This window comes from Zootoca vivipara, chromosome 16 (assembly GCF_965207765.1).
Source record: "Zootoca vivipara chromosome 16, rZooViv2.hap1.1, whole genome shotgun sequence".
NCBI classification, from domain to species: domain Eukaryota; kingdom Metazoa; phylum Chordata; class Lepidosauria; order Squamata; family Lacertidae; genus Zootoca; species Zootoca vivipara.
Genome location: NC_142599.1, coordinates 41,806,571 through 41,825,925, shown reverse-complemented (window position 1 = coordinate 41,825,925; position 19,355 = coordinate 41,806,571). Strand labels below are relative to the sequence as shown.

At 52.0% G+C, this 19,355-nt stretch overlaps 1 protein-coding gene across 2 annotated transcripts; it reads left to right on the top strand.

Annotated features, from left to right (window-relative positions):
* The first annotated feature begins 656 nt into the window (after positions 1–656).
* Positions 657–18,991, top strand: LOC118095053 (dnaJ homolog subfamily A member 1). Of its 2 annotated transcripts, none has more exons than XM_035135937.3 (8): positions 657–988; positions 9,474–9,659; positions 9,769–9,952; positions 12,852–12,956; positions 13,506–13,733; positions 15,432–15,662; positions 16,797–16,897; positions 17,384–18,991. In XM_035135937.3, exons 2-8 carry the CDS (start codon positions 9,528–9,530, stop codon positions 17,597–17,599), a joined length of 1,197 nt encoding a protein of 398 aa, XP_034991828.1. In that variant the 5' UTR covers positions 657–988; positions 9,474–9,527; the 3' UTR covers positions 17,600–18,991. The 2 variants fall into 2 exon arrangements, with proteins under 2 accessions (XP_034991828.1, XP_088515203.1); XM_088659077.1 differs by having other exon boundaries at positions 940–988; positions 9,474–9,622.
* The last annotated feature ends 364 nt before the right edge of the window (positions 18,992–19,355 follow it).

Here is a 19,355-nt window from a genome sequence, read left to right as displayed (position 1 = left end):
AGAGAGGCTGCTTTCGGGAGGGAAAGAGGCTCCAGAGCTCCAGTGCTTGTCTAGCCTTGGCCCGGCCTCCTCTGCAGGGTTGCTGCTGCTGGGGTGGGGGTGGGGTTTGGGGCGCATGACTTCAACCCGTCTGTTTCATTTAAGGGCTTCATTTTTCATTTTTGACTGGCCACCCGCTGTTCTAGCCATTCTCTCTGCTTTAACATACATTATAAAATGCCATGAATGCACTACTTGAGATTCCTACATTGCAGGGGGTTGGACTGGATGACCCTCGGGGTCCCTTCCAAAAAAGAAATATTTACCAAAATAATAATAATTAATACAATATATGTGTGTGTGTGTGTGTGTGAATGTATGTATGTATGTATGTGTATACATACACATACTGTATATAGCTTCTGGGTGCCAGAATTGGTGGGTGCAAGTCTCCCTGAATTTTTGGATTCAGGAAAAGTTAGAATTCCTCCAGGTTTGGCCAGATGGCGCTTCTCACGACAACCCTGCCGTGTAGGCCTCCGCACTGCCTGAGGGCGGGGCGGCGGCGCTGAGGCGCGTGCGCGGGAGAAAAAGGCGGGAGTTTTGGCGCGGGCCCCCCCCCCCCGCGCGGCCAACCGCCGCCTCCCCGAAACCGGCGACAAGTTCCCGCTCTTCTCACTCAAACCGAAGCTTGCCCGTTCAGTGGCCGCCGTGCGGCTGACGAGCGTTGAGCGCGGCTAATTCAGAGCCGCGGAGAAGGCACGGCCGCTCTCGCCGCCGCCCAATCGCGGGGCTCGGAGGCGTGGCCTCTCCTCCGTGCGCGAGGGAAGGAAAACAACAAAACCCCGAAGGGTTTCTCTCCCTCTTCCTTAGAGGGAAGGGGCGGGGCTTCCTCGGGAGGGCGGAGCCATGGCTGCATCTGCTGGCCAATGGGCGCGGCGCGGCGCGGGGCAGGGCGGTGCTTCCAGAGAGTTCCTAGCGAGGAAGGAAGCGGTCGGAGCGTCGGAGGGTGAGTGAGCCGGAGGCGGGGGGAGCTTCTCGGACGCCTGGGTCCTTTCCGCTCTTATCCCACGCCACGCCCCCTCCTTCCCCGGACGCCTGGGTCCTCTGGTGGGTGGGGTGGGGGCTCCTCGGATACCTGGGTTCCCCTCCCGTCCTCACCCAGCAGCCGTTCTTGTGAAAAACTCCTTTCTAAGGCCCTTGCTGGCTATTTTGAAGTCTCTTTCTCTATTTATTTCATAAAATGTATACACCGCTTGAGTGTAAAACAACAACCCTCAAATCGGATTACAGAAAGATAAATAAATCAAGAAAAATATACAATGGTACTTTAAAACATACGAAAAGTCAAAATATTAAAACAGATTATAAGTATCTGGGTGGATTTATCTAAAAAATGTATTTCACATTTTAACAAATGTGTTTTTAAAGAAAGGGTTTTTTGTTTTTTAGCTTTTGGTTTTGATTACCTTCATTATGTGTTATTGCTGTTTCATCTTTGTGAAGTTTACTTTGTGTGTTTAAATATTTCCCTGGGGGAGGTTGAGGACTTAGGCTGCAAAAATGGAGGCGAGGCTCTTCTGGTGGTGGCCCCTTGGAGGCTCCCACTCGTGTGGTTGTTCCTTCATCAGTAGAGTGCAAAATTCCTTTTGCACTTGTTGAGAACCAGGGCCCAGGAAATCTACGAATGCCATAATAAACTTTGTTCGGTGTTTAAGCTGGAGCTGCAAAAATCTTGCCTTGATTTCCGCTGCAACTTTGGCTACTTTTGAGCAAGTCCTAGTTGGAGAGAGAAGGTCACACATAGAGAAAGCAAACAAGACGTCTTGTTGTTGTCCCTGGCTAAGAGTCTTCCTTTTTCTCTCCCAGGCTCCTCCTCACATGCCTCTGGAAGAGAGCCCAGCTCACCTCAGGGGGATTTGCTCCCAGCTCAGTGCGCACAGGATTGCAGCCTGGGTCCTTCCTGGGGGAGTATTCTCAGTATAGGGCTACGAGCCATGATGTTTCAGCAGCCTATTTTTAAAATGACTTGTTGCAGATGAAGCTGAAGCAAAATAGGCTCTGCCCTTGGGCAGCGTACAACTTCCTGTCTCTGCTTTAATTGTGTTGTTCCTCCATACCTCTTTCTTGGGCTTGGACTAGATGACCCTTGGCCTCCCTTCCAATTCTATGATTCTGTTGCTGAAGTAACCTTAACACACCGTCACTCTTTTTACACCAGTTATCCAATGATGATTTAGGTTTCTTTTCAGCCTTGACCCTCTCCATGGCAGGCCAAAAAAGACTGACACCCAGATCCAAAATCAGATGGGAGCAATGCTTCTGAATCCCAGTTGCTGGAAACCACAGGAGGGAAGCGGGCTCTTGTGCTCGGATCCTGCTTGCTGGTTTCCCACACAACTGGTGGGCATCCCATGAAGCTGCATGTTGGAAGATTCAGGACAGATGAAAGGAAGCCCTTATTCACACAGCATGTACGGTAGTTAAGCTATAGAACTGGCTCCCGCAGGAGGCAGTAAGGACTACCAACTTGGATGGCTTTGAAAGAGATACAAATTCACAAGAGCAGGTATTTATGGCTACTGGCTGTGATGGGCATGCTGTGCCTCCCGAATAAGAGCTGCTGGGAACTGCAGGAGTGGGGGGGTCCTACTTGTGGAGTTCCCACAATAAGCATCTGGTTGGCCACTCTGAGAACAGAGTGCTGGTTAGCCCCCTCCCTTGGCCTGATCCAGCAGCCAGGCTCTCCTTATGTTCTTAGGGAACTTCCAGTTCCAGAGGCAGTCTATCTTGGTTCCTAGATTCTTAGGACTATTTGGCCACTGTGAGAACAGGAGGCTGGACTAAATGGGTCATTGGCCTGATCCAGAAGGCTCTTTGAGTGCTCTTGTCCTCTGTAAACTTGCCCCAGCCTCTGTGCAGATGCAGTATTTAAGGAAGGGACGCAGCTTTGTGGCAGAGCATCTGAGAGTCTGGGGTTCAGTTCCTGCTGGCGTCTCCAGGTGGGGCTCTGAAAGCAGCCTTGGAAGGAGCCACTGCTGCCAGCTAGTGTAGACAGTCCTGATCTGGATGAACCAGTGGTCTGACTCAGTATAAGTCAGCTTCCTTATTTCTTGGGGTGCAGCTGGGGTGTCACTTGCCGGCCCTGATCCTGTTGCTTTAGGGTGCTGACTGAGCAAACAGGATGCAGCCTGGCTGGGAGGGGGAGGATTGTCCTGGGAGTCTTGCTCCCCTGCTTGCTCAGTCTGTCTCGACTTGAGCAAGAACTGAAGCTGACTGCACTGGATTGCTGCAGCTGATCGAAGTTCTGAGAAAATTACTGCACCCTGCTCCTTTAAAAAAAATAGGGCAGCCCAAGGCACGTTTCCTAGAATTGTAGAAGAAGTCCGAAGGGACCTTAAGAGTCATCTAGTCCAACCCAATGCAGAAATTGCGGATGAAGATTCATCTGGCAAGTGGCCACCCAGCAAGCGGTCGTGCAATGAAAAGCAACCACAGGCCCCCCTACCTGTGCCTCCATCGCACAGCTGTGCTGAGAGCTTGTTCCAGGGATAGAGGGAGGTACTGCTGGCACTTCAGAGGCTCACACCGCAGCCACAGTCTCTGCGTGCCATGCTAGTCACGCTTGTGGGAGCCTGTGGTGGCACCTGGGCTTTTCCCGGGTGCAGCTGAAAGTGCCGAGAGAACCTGTTTGGCTGGATGCCGGCCGGGGTAGGCCAAGGAGGGAAGGAGCGGAGGGGAAGTCAGTCCGTGGGCTGTGGAAGCTCCACAAACCTGCCCAAGAAAGCTGTTTCTGCACCCAGCAGCTGAGAGGCTCCTGCTCTCTGCATTCCTATTTAAATGGACCACTTATTCAGAATCACGAGGACTGGAATCTTGCTTTATTTTAAAGGAGAGGACTATAGCTGAGTGCAGTGTTAGAAATTAGCCAGGTGCATTTTGTCACGGGTCCAATGGCAGGCAATCCTGTGGAGATCTCTGGATGCCAGGCTGGCGACTGGGGAAAGCAAAATGTCACTTAGAGAAGGATCTGAAATACTTTCCTTGAAGGTGGAATTTGTCTTTATTCTGGATTGCTTTATTTGATGTTTTAATGTGCTGTAAACCGCGTTGAGGTTTGTTCTTCAAAATATAAAGGGGTATAGAAATAACAACAACAAATTTCCTTGGGGGGAAAGGCACAAGACATTCCATTCTGGCGACCGTAACCCAGGTTTAAGGTGCCATTTGGTGATTAAATTATATGTTTGAGTTTCTAATGCTGGCTGAGTGGTAGGGCACCTGCTTGGCATGCAGAAGGTCCCGGGGTCAGCCCCCAGCAGCCTCTCCAGGCAGGGCTGATTCCTGGTCTGAAACCTTGGAGAGCTGCTGCCAGTCAGGGTAGACGATACTGAGGTTGGTGATCCAAGGGCAGCTTTGTATGTCCTCGGGTGGATGGGGACATAGGAGGCGGCCTCCTATTGAGCCAGGCCATTGGTCCATCTAACTTAGGATTGTCTGCCCTGACTGGCAGCAGCGGCTCTCCAGGGTTTCAGACCAGGAATCAGCCCCCCATGGAGACGCCGTTTGGGACTGAAGCTGCCTGGCTGCCTATGACCTTTTCTCCCAATTGGAGGGTGGGTGGAGTTCAGATGTGGAGCGGATGCCTGGCTCCCCTGTACAGTCCTTGGGTTTTCCCAGAGTGAGATAGCCTGGCCGAGAGTGCTAAGCTGTGCTGTTCAAGGCCAGGAGAGCTCCTCACACGTTTCCTTTGAGGCCTGCTTTGAACCAGGCTGTGAACATGTAGAGAAGTCCTTTGCACTTTGAATGTAAGAGCCTGGCTGCTGCTGGATCAGGCCGGGGGGGGGGCGCTCTAGTCCAGCCTCCTGTTCTCACAGTTCCCGACCAGATGCCCACTATGGGAAATCTGCAAGCAGGGTCCAAGTGCAAGAGCAACTGGGATTCAGGAGCATGGCTGCCTCTCCACTATGGAGGCAGAGCAAGGGCATGGTGACTAGCAACCCTCGATAGCCCTCTCCTCCAATCTTCCAGGTTGGTGGCCCTGGCTGCCTCCTACAGGAGGGAGTTCCACAGTTTTCTCTGTCCTTTATCCTCCAACATTCAGCTTCATTGGGTGCCCACCAGTTCTGGTGTCATGAGAGCGGAAGAAAACCTTTTCTCCAGGCATAGGGCCGAGTTTGCCTTTGCCTGCTTTTCTCTCTCTGCTTTCTTCAGGCCGTGCATAATCTTATAAACTTACACCATGTTGCCTGTCCTGTTGGATTTGTTTTAGATCATTCATGAGTGGAGCGTGGAAGTCGGACAGGGTGTTGCGTCTGGTTGAAAGGCTTTAAGGAACAAGGCTTTAAAGTGCTGAAGTTGAAAAGCTTTAAGGAACAAACAAGTCCCTGTCTTGCATTTGCGTTGGCTTTGTTGTGGGGCAGGATCAGACCCTGAAATCTGCCGTCCCGAAGCTTTTCCTTTGTGAAACGCCTTGCCGACTCCCCTGTGTGCTGCTTCCAGTGTGGGGCAGCGTCTTTTGCCCACGGAGGAGCTTCTCTGCCCTTGAGCAGGAGCCTGAGGCCAGCCAGGTGGGGCAGCCCTTCACACCCAGCTTTGCCTGGGAGATCAAAGGCCCAGCACAGCCTCTGTGCGCCTCAGAAGTGGCTCTCTGAGTTCATGGTTTCTTGCTTGTTCAGGGTAATCTGGAAAGTTGTCCTGGGAAGAAGAGTTTTTCCCAGGCTCCCTCCCCGAGACTCTCGTCTGGGATGCGGCTTGGCTTTTCTTGCTAAGTGTTACATGTGGACTCCTGGCAGCCCTCCCATTCATAGAATCATAGACTTGTAGTGTTGGAAGGGGTCCCATGGGTCATCTAGTCCAACCTCTGCATTTGCTCACCTGGAATCTCAGGAAGCTCCCTTAGACCAAATCATCTTACACTGGCTGGCAGCAGTGGCTCTCCAGAGTTTCAGAAGCAGGGCGCTCCCAGCCCTATTGCCTGAAGCCTTCCTCATGCCAAGCAGGTGCTCTGCCCATTGAGCTGTGGTTCCCCTTCCCCCAATCTCAGCCAGGCAGGTCAGGATAAATGAATACCGTAGGCTTGCAGCCCCATTCACATATTTATTTAAGAGATTTCTTACCCGCCCTTCACTGCAAGGTCCCAGGACGGGTTGCAGTGACATAATCATTCCACTAAAAACAAGAGAGGTAGGGCAGTTCGTGGAAAGAAATGCAAGGACTCTGAGCAAAAACAACAAAGAAGGAGGGCTGAGCCCCACACAGAAGTGATGTCTGAGGGCAGGGTGCACAGGCATGTCTGCCACCCATGGCGGGACCTGACTCAGGGTGGTGCCAGATGCACCTCTGTGGGGTGAGAGGGTCACTGCTTAGGGGCAGCAACAGAGAAGGCCCCCCGACCATCATTCCCTCCACTCCTGCAGCTGATCGGATGACCAAGAGGGTCCCCCAACTTACTTGCCCAGATATCTGCCCTCCGGCAGGACCATGCCCCTGTTGCTTGGCACAAAAGCTGCTTCCGTCTTCCACCATGCAAAAGGGCAAGAGGGGCTCAGCATCTGAGTACCCTAGAAACCTAAAAAGAGCCTTCTGGATCAGGCCACTGGCCTATCTATTCCAGCATCCTGTTCTCACAGTGGCTGAACAGTTCCACAAGCAGGATTTGAGAACAAGACCCCTCTCCCCGTTTGTAGTTTCCAGCAACTGGTGCTCAGAAGCCTTGCTGCCTCCAGCAATAGAGGCAGACCATCCATAGCCATTGTGGCTAGTAGCCCCTGAGCCTGAAACCCTGGAGAGCTGCTGCTAGCCAGGGCGGACAATACCCAGCTGAATGGACCAGTGGTCTGACTGGGTAACAGAAGGCAGCTTCCTCTGTGCTGGATGATACCCAGCCCCTGCTTCTGTCAGCTGAGTTGATGTTTAGCATTCTTTCAGCAATGGAACAGCCTACCTCGGAAGAGGGTGGGCTCTCCTCTTTTGGAGGCTTTTAAAATCAAGATTAATCAGGGATCCTTTAGCTGCGGTTCCTGCAGTGCAGTGGGGGTTGGACTAGATGGCCCTTGGGGTGCCTCCCAGCTGTACAGCTCTATGCTTCCATCAGGGCTGGACAGCATCTGTGGCCCTCCAGGACTTGTTGGGCCGACACTGTCATGGCTGAGCCTGGCTGCTAAGAGTTGGGAGTCCAGCAACCCCTCAGAGGGCTTTGCAGAATCAGGCTCTTCTCCTCTTGCAACCTGTGGCTGCTTGGCTCCTCTTGGGCAAGGCCTTCACAAGGGAGTTATTCTGCTGACTCTGTGCTGCCAAAACAGCTGAGGGAAGCAGGGCACCCACAGACCTTCCTCCAGCTGTTTTGAGGAGCTTTGTGCACATGAACTCTTTTAGAAGACAAGGCATTTCTAAAATCCATTGCCTGTGTGTGCTTCCAAGGGGGCAGGCCCTTCGGTGCCCCCCTCCTGCGCGTTCTTTGCGGAGGATCATTGCCAGTGCCTGGTGGAAGGGGAAGCCTGGGGGGTTTGTGCCCAGTGTGGATGTCTTCTAAATCCTCTGTGTCTCCAGTCAGCCCCTCCCTGGAGATCAAGCAAGAGGTCTTGGCAAAGGCGTCTTGCTCAACTGGTGGGCCTCTCCAGGGCTGGGGTCAGGATGAGACCTGGAGAGGTGGCCAGCTGTCAGGAAGGGCCATAGCTCAATGGAAGAGCATCTGCCTCGCAAGCGGAAGGTCCCAGGTTCGATCCCCAAGGGCGCATGCAGTTAGGGCTGAGAGAGAAGACTCCTGCTTGAAATCCTGGTGAGCTGCTGCTGCTAATCAGTGCAAGCTATACTGAGCTACAGGGTGGATAAAAATGATTTTTTAAAAGTTAAATTGGGTTATTTTTATATATATCAGATTTTTTTAAAATTTAAATTGGATTTTTAAAACAAAATGCTTTTGGAGGGAAAATCTGAGAGCCAGTGTGGTGTAGTGGTAGACTCGTAATCTGGGGAAATGGGTTCGTGTCTCCGCTTCTCCACATGCAGCTGCTGGGTGACCTTGGGCTAGCCACACTTCTTTGAAGTCTCTTACCCCACTCACCTCACAGAGGGTTTGTTGTGGGGGAGGAAGGGAAAGGAGAATGTTAGCCGCTTTGAGACTCCTTCGGGTAGTGATAAAGCGGGATACCAAATCCAAACTCTTCTTTCTAAAGATAGTTTTCTATTCAAGTTACATTATAGTCCCAAGGCTATCCCAGGAAATGAGGATTTGTTTTAAGTTTTTCATGTGTGCTAAACTCAGTCTTAAGTTGTGTGTTTTTTTAATAAAAAAATTGTTTAACCACATCAGTTAACAAACATGGATACATATGCTATAATGTTATTGTTAAGTAGTTAAATAAATTGTTTAAATTGTTATTAGGGAAATGATTATTTTTCTACTTCCAATAAAGTACAGCAGAAAAGTTGTCCAAATATAAACAGTTAACTTATTAAACCTCAAATTATTTCATAATTATCTGTCAAAGTATTTCTAATAGTATAACCAAATCAGTAATTTTTGTATAACTGTAAAAACTACTCTAAAAATTATTATTCAAAAAATGAAACCTTCCTCTGGTTGTAAATATTAAGATTATACCAGCAAGAATGAGTCTTTCTGGAAAAATAATAATGATTTAAATCAAGTCTTACTGACTAGTGATTTAAATCGTGATTTAAATCAATTTGATTTAAATCAGATCCACCCTGCTGAGCTAGATGGGCCAGTTGGTCAGTAGAAGGTAGCATCCTCTGTTCCTAGGTGGACCAATCGGCCTGACTCTGCCTGAGGAAGATGCCCGTGTTCCCAATTGAGGACTAGAATCTTACTTTATTTCAAGGGGAAGAGAGTGACAGGCGGCCCTGGCCAAAGTGTGCAACAGGCGGGTGGGGCCAGGCTGCTTTGTTAGCAAGTGGCAATTAAGGCCTTAAAGGAGGGTTTGGTGCGCTGGGTTGCGCAGTGGACGGAGAGGAAAGTAGGGCAGGGGAATCTTGCTTGGTCTGGGCTTTTTTGTGTGTGCCACTGCCACAGCTCCCGTCGCTTCTTCCCACCCCATGCCCTCCGGGGCTCGGGAGGCATTCACGCTCACCCTGTGAGGCGGGCCAGGTAATCAGCACCTTTGGGATCTGACGCACACGCACCCAGCCCCGCCACGCCCTCCTGCCGGCTTCCTCCAACCGGTCTGTCCGCATCGGGAAGAGAGAGGAGGAGGAGGCACTCTTAATTGGGAAGCTGCAGCAGCAGGGCATTGGGTGCCCCACCTGCCTGACAGGTGTCTGGGGGAAGAAGGCCAGCCGAGACTCTCTGGGAGCGAGCCCAGCGATTAAAGGGGCCGCTTCTCCTTTTTATTGTCCTTTTCCCTTCCCTTTTTCAGCTGCTTATGCTCTTTGATCTTTTGGTAGCCAGCATCCTGGGGTTTTTCCTAAGAGCTGCAGAGAGCATTTGCCTGCTTTTGTTTTCCTGAATGACCCCAAGGTCCTCTCTCTAGGGCAAGGGCTCTCTCTGGGCTTGGACTTGACGCTGCGGGACGTTGACCGCTGAGATGGTGAAGGAAACCGGGTACTACGATGTGCTGGGAGTCAAGCCCTGCGCCACGATGGAGGAGATCAAGCGCGCTTACCGGCGCCTGGCGCTGAGGTACCACCCAGACAAGAACCCCAGTGAGGGGGACAGGGTAGGTGCTGGGGGGGCTGAGGTGGGCTGGGCGGGTTGGACTACATGACCCTTGGGGGTCCCTTCCGGCTCCCCCGTCCTCTGACTCGACACCTTCTCTCCCTCCCCAGTTCAAGCAGATTTCCCAGGCCTATGAGGTGCTGTCAGACCCCCACAAGAGGTCGATGTACGACCGTGGCGGGGAGCGGGCCATGAAGGAAGGCGGCAGGGGCGGCTTTGGACCCCCCATGGACATCTTTGACCTGTTTTTTGGAGGCGGGGCCCGCACCCACGGTCCCCGTGTGGAGAGGAGAGGTACTTGGGGGCAAGGGGAGAGGGAGAGGGGGCTGGCTTTGCTTCCTCTGGGAGACAGGCTCTTGCTGAGAAAACTGTGCTTGGAGGAGTAGAGTCAGGCTCCATTTCCATTTATTGATTGAATCTTCCACTTTCCTGCTCAGGAAGCTGTTACCCACCCACCTTCTCTGAGTCCTAAATTTATTTGCTGTTTTTAAGCGTTTTGAATAATCTTTGGTGTCGCCTTGAGACGGTTGTATAGAATGAATCATGAAAATGGGAAAAACAGAAAAGAATCCTGTGGCCACCTGCCCTTTGGGAAGGCAGTTTGTGGTTCATGGGCCATAAGGGAGAAGCGGGGCCAGGGAACAGGGCCCCCACTGAGCGATGGCAGCATCACCCTGAAACTTGGCTGCTTGGTAGTTCGGAGGGAGGGGAATCTTTCTAAGCCAGGCATGGGGAATCCCCCAAGGTACGGTTCCCACCCCTTCATCACTGACCACATCAATATTTTAGTGTGGCAGCCCCTACTCTGTGGAACTCCCTGCCTGTTTAGAGAAACCTGTATCCAGGCATGTAGAATGTTGGTGTGTGCTTGTTTTTAGTTTATTCCTGATTTTAGTTTTAAATGTTTCAAATGGTTGTTTTTGCTGATAAATTTTATTCCTTTCTTCTCTTTGAAAACCTCTTGAGGCTTTTCTTTGTGTGAATTTTTTTGTGAAATAGACGAAATGCCTGCCCCTGGTCCCCACTAGCTGCTTGGGCTGGTGGCAGTTGGGCTCCAACAACGTCTTGGAGTTCCGCAGATTCCCCATCCCTGGCCAAAACAAATCCCTGAGAGCTGATGATCTGGTCTGGCCTTTCTGAGGTCCATTGACACGGATAGGCTCCCTGAGGCCCATTGATTCCAAGGGGTCAGCACAGAGTGCAACTGAGCTGGACACCTGCCATCACAAAGCAAGGAGGGATGTGTTGCTGTGCTTGTTTCGGATTGAATTGTTGTTGTTGTAATGGATGGATGTTTTTGCATGGTGCGTAGAATTAGAATGGTAGAGTTGGGAGGGTTACCCAAAGGCCATCCAGCCCAACCCCTTGCAGTGCAGGAATCACAACTCAGTACCCACATGGCGTATGCTGCTGGAGAGAGGTTCTCAAAGATCTGAAAAGATGTTTAGAAACGCCTTTGTATCATTACCAAATGTATTCATATCCTGCCTTTCTCCCAAGCTGGGATTGAAGGTAGCTTCTGACATTTAACAACATCATTCTAGAATACAGAGTAATAAAAGCAAGCAATAGTTAGAACACATATATAGAACCCGTCATTAAGGTGCAGCGATTTGCCCTGACAGCAGCCCAGTGGATCTGCATCGCCTGCCCCAAAGGCCTGTCTGGACAGGAAGGGCACAGCCTCTGGCGGCAGAATAACATAGAGGGAGCCAGTATCACCTTTCTCTGGAGGGAATTCCACAATAGTAATAATGAGGATAAACACGAGTCCATTGCTTTCAGTGGGTCTCCTCTGAATAGGACTTGGTGGCTGGATGTAACCTGGAGGGTGGGGGGCAGTGCTGATGGCCTTCCTTCAACAGCAGCCGGTGAGGCTGTCCTTCTGGTCCTCCTCTTCCTTCCAGGGTCAAGGGTGTGACTCTCCCCCCCCCAATCCAAGCTCCCAGTAATTGCATCCTGTTCCCTTTAGATCTCTGAGAAGGCTGTGCCAGCTGCCTAATTGCGCTGAGTAACCCTCTCAGAAATGCTGCCTTCCTGCCAACAGGGAGCTTTGCAGCTTCAAGACTGCTGCCATGTGGCCCTGGGGACTTCCTACCAGCGTTGGATGAGCAAAGACGGGGTGATATCGCAGAGGCCCCTCTGCTGATCCATACAGGCCACTCTGTGAGAGCCAGGGGGGTGTATTGCTGAGAGTGTCAGACTTGGGCCTGGGAGGGACCTGGGTTCAAGTCCTCCCCATGAAGTTCTTGCTGGGTGTAACCTTGGGATAGTCCCCACCTCTTTCTCAGCCCTAGCCTCCCTCACAGGGTTGTTGCTGTGGAGATTAAATGAGGAGGGGCAGAGCCATATTGTTACAAGATTTATTTATATCCCACTAAGGGTGACTCAAGACTGCTTATAGCTAAAATAGAAACAGCTAAAAGCATTGAGGGGTGGGAAGCAATAATTAAAAAAGACAAACATTTAGACATATAAATAAAATACCTGATCTATTAAAACATACGGATCATTACAATAAAAGTATACATGCCACCTTGAGCTCCTGGGAGCAAAAAGTGGGATACACATGCCAATAAATGAAATTCTTTAGAGGGAAGGACCGAAAGCAGTGGATTCAAATGACAAGAAAAGAGATTCCGACTAATCACCAGGAATAACTTTCTGAGAGTGCAAGCTGTTCCACAGTAGGAAGGACTTTCTAAGGAGGTGGTGGACTCTTCTACCTTGCAGGTTTTTAAGCAGAGGTTAGGTGGCCACCTGTCAGTGATTCTTAAGTTTGTTTATTTTATTTCATAAAATTTACACTGATTTACACTGATTGTTAAGTGACTTAAAACAGTAAAATCAAGAAGAAATTACCACCCTACTTTAAAACAGACAAAAGTTAAAATACTAAATCAGAATAAAATTAACTCAACTTTCATTCTAGGAACAACCGTTTATAAATTAGTGCCTGGGTTTTGAGTTTTCCTCCTCCCTCCCTGTCCCTTTTCCCTTGCGTGTCGTGGTGGGTTTACTTTCCAAAAAAGACTTTAAGCCTGCAAGGAGGAACGGTCTTGCTTTGATCGTATGGCAGCCGCTCTGGGAGGCTTTTGGGCTGGAGAGCAGGATGCAAAAGCCCCAAATAAACAAACAGTAGCTCCTTGGTGAACAGCAAGAGGTTTCTGATGCTTTGACCTCCTCTTCTCAGGGAAGACGGCTGTCCACCAGCTGTCGGTGACCTTGGAGGACCTGTACAATGGTGCCACGCGGAAACTCTCCCTGCAGAAGTCTGTCATCTGCAAGAGCTGCAACGGTGAGCGAGGAGGGGGCAGAAGTGTGTGGCGGGGGCTCCTTTGGGTGATGGAACTCCCTCCCACAGGAGGCGGTGAGGATCGTCAACAGGGATGGCTTTAAAAGTGGATGAGAAGACAAATTCATGGAAGAGGAGAGGGCTGTCCATGGCTGCTAGTTGTGATGGCTCTGCTCTGCCTCCACAGTCAGAGGCAGCAATGCTTCTGGATCCCAGGTGTGGGAACCGCAGTGCTCGGGCCCTTCTTAGGAGTTTCCCATTAGGGCACCTGGTAAGGACAGGATGTTGGGTTAGTCGGGTCCCCCTTGGCTTGATCCCGCAGCCGGGCTCTTCTTAGGTTTTTGTAGAGCCTCCAGGTCCAGAGGCAGTCTTTCTGGATTCCTAGCTTCTTAGGGGCATTTGGCTGCTGAGAAGAGGAGGCTGGACTAGAAGGGCTCCCTTGGGCCTGATCCAGCTGCGGGGCTCTCCTGATGTTCTTAAGACTGTCAGATCAGGGACGGTTTCCTCCCACGCCAACGGCCTCCCGCCAAGCCATTTCTGTTTCCTTCCCAGGCCGTGGAAGCCGGGAAGGGCTGGACACGAGGTGCCCCAAGTGCCATGGCTCTGGCGTGGAGGTCATCGTCCACCAGCTGGGGCCCAACATGGTCCACCACATCCAGACGATGTGCTCGCAGTGCAAGGGCCAGGGGGAGTGGCTGAGGGCGCTGGACCGCTGCCTGGCCTGCAACGGCAGGAAGGTCATCCGAGAAAAGAAGATCCTCAACGTCCACCTGGACAAAGGTGAGTGAGCTCCGCCCAGGACTCCCCCCCCCACCCCCTTGCCAGCAAATGGGGGGGGGGGTCAGCTTGTTCCTTGGGGTTTTGTTGTATCTTTCTTGATGCCAGGAAGTTAGAAGCTGGCCTGCACCTTTTTGGATTGTATCCGGTGCATCGTCTGCCAGAATGGAAAGGGAGCAGAATTCATAGGGTCTGAAGAGATTTGGTTACAAGAAAAACCCACTTTTCCTTTTTTAGCAGAAAACGTAGCCACATTTGGCCCATCAGAAAAGCGACGCCTCCAAAACTTTGTTTGTTTGTTGGGTTTCTGTTGCACCTTTCCTCCAAGGAGTCTCCCTCTCCTCAGTTAATCCCCACAACAGCCCTGCAAGGCAGGCTCGGCTGAGAGAAGGTGACTGGCCCAAAGGCAGCCAGTGGAACCTTTGTGGCCGGGTCGGGATTCGAACCCTGGTCTCTCCCAGGTCCTGGTCTGAGCTCTAGTCACTGCCACCACTTTTTCTCTCAAAATGGCTTCACCAACCAAAGTGTCACAAAACTGCAGCAAGCTTCTGAAGTTTTGTTTTTGTTTTTAAATTGATGTTTTAATTGAATTTTGTTCTCCAGAACTCTTTGTCAGGCAGAATTAGGGGGTGGGGAGGGGAGAACATAGGAGCCCATGGAAAGACAGAGATTAGGCTGGATTTTTGTGTAGGCTTGGCTCCAAGATAGGGGGCGGCTGGCCGGCCGAATCAGTCCCTCCCAAACCCTGCAGAAGCCTGGTTGCCTCTGCCTGGGGACGAAGAGTCTCCATCTAGTGACACCCACTCCTGGCATAAAACCGTCTCTGAGAAATGGAAGACTGACTTGTCACCCAGCGCTGAAATGCTGTTCAGAGAGTGGCCTCAAAAGCACACTTAAACGGGGAAGCTTCATTTGTCATTTTCATTTATGGGAAGGGGCCGTGCGCCACAGATCGACCCCCGGCCTTTATAAAACACAAACCGAAGCCCCAATTATTTATTGATTATTATTTTTATATGCCTGGCATACCTTCACCTGGAGATCATAGCATTGAAACACAAAATGCATAACATAATAATTAAAGAATACCTTCCTGCCAACACTTTCAAAAGGCCATAGATGGTTTAATCAGCTGAAGAGGAACATTTTCGCCTGGCGCCTAAAGGTTTATAAGGAAGGTGCCAGGGGAGCCTCCCTGGGGAGAGCATTCCACAAACGGAGCCACTGCAGAAAAGGCCCTGTTCTCGTGTTGCCGCCCTCCGGACTTCTCATGGAGGAGGCACACAGAGACGGGCCTCAGATAACAATTGCTGGGTCCGGGCTGTTTCATATGGGGAGAGGCGATCCCTGGGGTATTGCAGTCCTGAGCCATTTAAGGCTTTATAGGTCAAAACCAGCACTTTGAATTGGGCCTGGAAGCTAATTGGCAGCTAATGAAGCTGGGCCAGGATTGGCATTCTACCGTATGCTCAAACCGCCTTGCCTCCGTGAGCAACTGGCCGCTGAATTCTGCACCAAGTTCGCAGTACAGTGTAAAAGCACATAAAATAATCATTTAAGTGTCTGCTTTGTAACAATGCTAAGAGCCCAGCAAGCCAGCGCAGAAGGAGACTGAGAGATAGAAGGCAGCCGGGTCAGCGGTGCTCATGGGGGTAGTTGAGGTTTTCTGGCATCCCTGCAGCTCTCTCCTCCCTCCTGCAGGGATGGCCGACCGGCAGAAGATCACCTTCCACCAGGAAGGCGACCAGATGCCCGGCTTTGAGCCTGGCGACGTCGTCATCATCCTGGACCAGAAGATGCACCCCATCTTCCAGCGCCAGGGCAGTGACCTCATCATCAAGAGGGAGGTGAGCCTGGTGGACGCTCTGTGTGGCTGTCGGCAGATCATCCACACCCTGGACAACAGGAAGCTGCTGGTCTCCTCACGGCCAGGTAAGTGCAGGTGGGAAGAGGGGATTTGGGCCAGTGCGCGGAGAAGGAGCCATGTTTGCCCATGAGAGTGAAATGGAGAAACACCCCTTTGCTTTAAGCAGGGCCTGAAATGCTGGGAGAGGGCCTCTGAGTCACAAAAGGGCTGCCAGGCTTTAGGAGGGAGGTGTTTGGCACCTGCCTGCCAAGCCTGCGGATTTTCCTGCCCTGGCCTTGGCCCTCTGCATGCACCCAAGTGATGCTCTGAGAGGTGGAGAAGTTTGCATCTGGCTTCTCCTCCTCCTCCAGGTCTGGGAACATAAGAAAGGAGGAGGAGCCTGCTGGATCAGGCCCAGGGGGCCCCACCTGGTCCAGCATCCTGTTTGCACAGGAGCTGACCAGATGCCCCTTATGGGAAAGCCTCGGGGGAGGATTGGAGCACAAGAACAACTCTCCCCTCCTGCCATTTCCAGGAACTGCTTTCCAGAAGCATTGCTGCCTCTGACTGTGGAGGCAGAGCCTAGCCATCATGGCTAGGCGTCACCAAGGGCCCTCTCCTCCTCTGTGAATTTTAAAAGCCATCCAGGTTGGTGGCCGTTGCTGCCTCCTGTGGCAGGGAGTTCCAGAGTCGTGTGAAGTGTAGTAATTATACTTGTCAGAGTAGTGCAGACGTTGCCCCGGGTCGTTTGACCCTTTTTAATAGTTCCCTCTTTCTCTCCTAGAAAAGACTGTGCAAGATAGAGTTTAAAATATATGTGAATGAGACTGACTAACATTTACAGACAGATTCTGAGGCACAGAGCAGCACAACACAACACCTGCTGCTCTCACAGTTAAAGGTCCCTCTCTCGAGAATTGATGGCGGACCTCACTGAAAACACTTCCGCCTGTGGTTGAGGCATCATAGGATTCTGTGCTGAGCTTCAATGCATGCCCAACACTTCCAGTGTCATGGGAGAGGGAGGGAACCTTTTTTCTGTCCACAAATGTGTACTTTCAGAAGCTTCTCTCCTGCCCCCTCTTCTTCGCCTTTCCTGTGAATGAAAAAGCCCCAGGGGCAGCAAACCTTCTGCTTGGGGGAGCCTCTCCACCCCCTTGATCATTTTGGCGGCCCTTTCCTGCACCTTTTCCCAACTCTGCCCTCTCTCTGCCCCTCAGGGACCATCATTAAGCCTGGGGAGGCTAAGTGCATCCCCAATGAAGGGATGCCCATCTACCGAAATCCAACGCAGAGGGGGAAGCTGATCATTCAGTTCCAGGTACTGGGGATGCCAGGGAACGAGCCACGAGGGGGGCATGGGGGGCATTCTGGCTTAATCCAGAGAGAGGGGAAGAGGGGGCTGGGGGGGGGGCTTGCTGCAAACCAGTCACCTGCCATTCTTCATAGAATCATAGAATTGTAGTTGGGATGGATTTATTCCAACACCTTTGCAATGCAGGGATCTTTTGCCCAACATGGGGCTCGAACCCACGACCCTCAGATTAAGAGTCTCATGCTCTTCCCAGCTTATCATTCCATATTCTCTAAGGAAGAGCTTTCTGAGGGAAAGACAAGGGGACGGATTCCCTGGAAAGGAGGTGGGCCCTCTTTCGTTGGAGGTTTTTAAGCAGAGGTTGGATGGCTGTCTGTCAGGGATGCCTTTGCTGTGATTCCTGCATCACTGGTGTGTGTGTGTTGGAATAGATGGCCCTTGGGGTTCCTTCCAGCTCTACAGTTCCGTGATTTCCCCCCCCCTCTTGCCCAGGTGAAGTTCCCGGATCCCGGCTGGCTGCCTCCTCACCAGCTGCGCCAGCTGCAGTCCTTCTTCCCTCCCCGCGAAGAGGTGATGGCCACCGAAGACACAGAGGAGGTGGAGCTGCGGGAGCTCTACACACAGCCCCACTTCCAGGAGAGGGGCTTCCACCACGAGGACGACTTCGAGGACCCCATGCGCCACAACGTCCAATGCCATACGTCATAGCGCTGCAGACTGAGCCCCATGGGGCCTTCTGGCCGGGGGGTGGGGGCGCTGGGGGCTGGCGAGAGGCCTGGAGGAGCCAACGTCACTCTGCCTGCCGGCTAGGGACAGCACAGCCCCACTCCCAACCCTCCTTTTGCCCTGCTGGATGTGCCTTCAGCCTGAGTTGAGGGGGGGGGCAAGGGCACCTCCCTGGCCTCTTCTGCCATGGAATTCGCCATCATTCCTGACCCCGTTGCCTTGTTTCCCCCATTCTGGAAGGGGCAAAGTCTGGACAGTTTTTCAAAGTGGTTGATGAGCCCCAGAGCACTCCAGCAGCCCATAGGGGGTGTGGGGTGGTAGAGTAACCTGGGGGTGGCGGTCTTTCCTGGGATGCTGGGCTAGGAGGCCAGAAATACCTCCTGTTTTTCCCCAATTAGTGCGGCCACATAGCTCCCTCCCTTCCCGGGCACCTGAAATTCAGAATCCCGGCTGACTCTTCTTCTTTTGGTGCTTGGCCTTGGTGTGTAGAATGAAGGGCGTCTGCAGTGGGGGGTGGGGGTGGAGTGGGTAGCAGGCCTTGTGGGTCTCCTTTGCTTTCTGAACCTGTTTGGAGACACCATTTGCACCCTTCTCTGGGGATTTGGCGCTCCCATTTTCATCGCAGGGCTGGGCTTCCCTGAAGGTGGCGGGGTCCCACTCTGGCCATTTCTGGGCCCTCGAAACAGTCATGCCCTCCTCCTTCCACCTGCTGCCGTCCTGCAGAGGGTTGGTACCTCCCTGCCCCGTCACCAAACAGAAGCAGGAGAGGGTCAGTTTGGCAGTGGCCAAGCCCCACATCCCCCCTGGGCTGGGACTCCTTACTGAGGGTGCTCCAGCCCCCAAACCTTGCCCCCCCCCACTGGCTCCTGGACTGGCTGGAGCGGACCCCCCCCCTTTTGGGGAGAAGTGACTATTCCCTGTGGGATAATTTTGTGGGTTTCCTTACTCCGAATAACGTGTGTGTAATTTCAAGCACCCGAAAGGTCTCACGGTGACAGCTCATCCTTGCCACTGTCCTGAGAGGCAAGAGACTCCATTTTACAGGCGGGTAACTGAGGCCGGTGAGAAAAGGCTCATGGGAAGGTCTCTGCAGAAGGATTAGGCTGTATGTATGTATGTGAGGGGAAAGGCGGATTTGGGGGTCTGTGCCCCCATGTTTGTAAGAGGCTGGGGGCAAGGGGGTGGGGATCATGCAGGGCTTCTGGACTATCTCGCTGAATGGTGAACGATAGAGCGTAGATTGGGTACTGAGGGTCTAAATCCGTAGGCAAGCAGCTCATCAGGAAATTGGAACTACCTGAAAACAAGTTAGGTCTGTAACTCGGTCTTTCTTTCTGTGTCCTGTTGTAGAATAAAGAGGCAAGATTGATATTACAGTGTGGTGAGTGAGGAGACTTTCAGAAAGCTGGGTTTGGCCAAGCTGGGCAGGGGGATCCCACCCCCCACCCCCCAAAAACTGGGACAGAGCAGCTCTGAAGGGACAGTTTTGGTTGAAAAGGGATGAAAAGCTTTATGTTCTTACTCTTCCTGCAGAAGAGGGTTGGACTGGATGTCCCCTAGGGTTCCCTCCAGCTCTACAATTCTGTGATTCTTCTCCCCCACCTTGGTTCTCCTAACTCTCGGACCGCCCCACCACTCACTTTCGGTGTAATTTTTAAACACGTTAGTTGAAAAATGGCTACTAGCGGTGCTCTGCCATCAAAGCTGGAGGCAGCGATGCTTCTCAAGAATGCCAGTT

Excerpts from the sequence above, each read along its gene's own strand:
- LOC118095053 (XM_035135937.3), top strand. The coding sequence starts at position 9,528 with ATGGTGAAGGAAACCGGGTACTACGATGTGCTGGGAGTCAAGCCCTGC. Across the intron at positions 9,660-9,768 it reads ACCCCAGTGAGGGGGACAGG|TTCAAGCAGATTTCCCAGGC; the intron begins GTAGGTGCTGGG and ends CTCCCTCCCCAG. Across the intron at positions 12,957-13,505 it reads CATCTGCAAGAGCTGCAACG|GCCGTGGAAGCCGGGAAGGG; the intron begins GTGAGCGAGGAG and ends TTTCCTTCCCAG.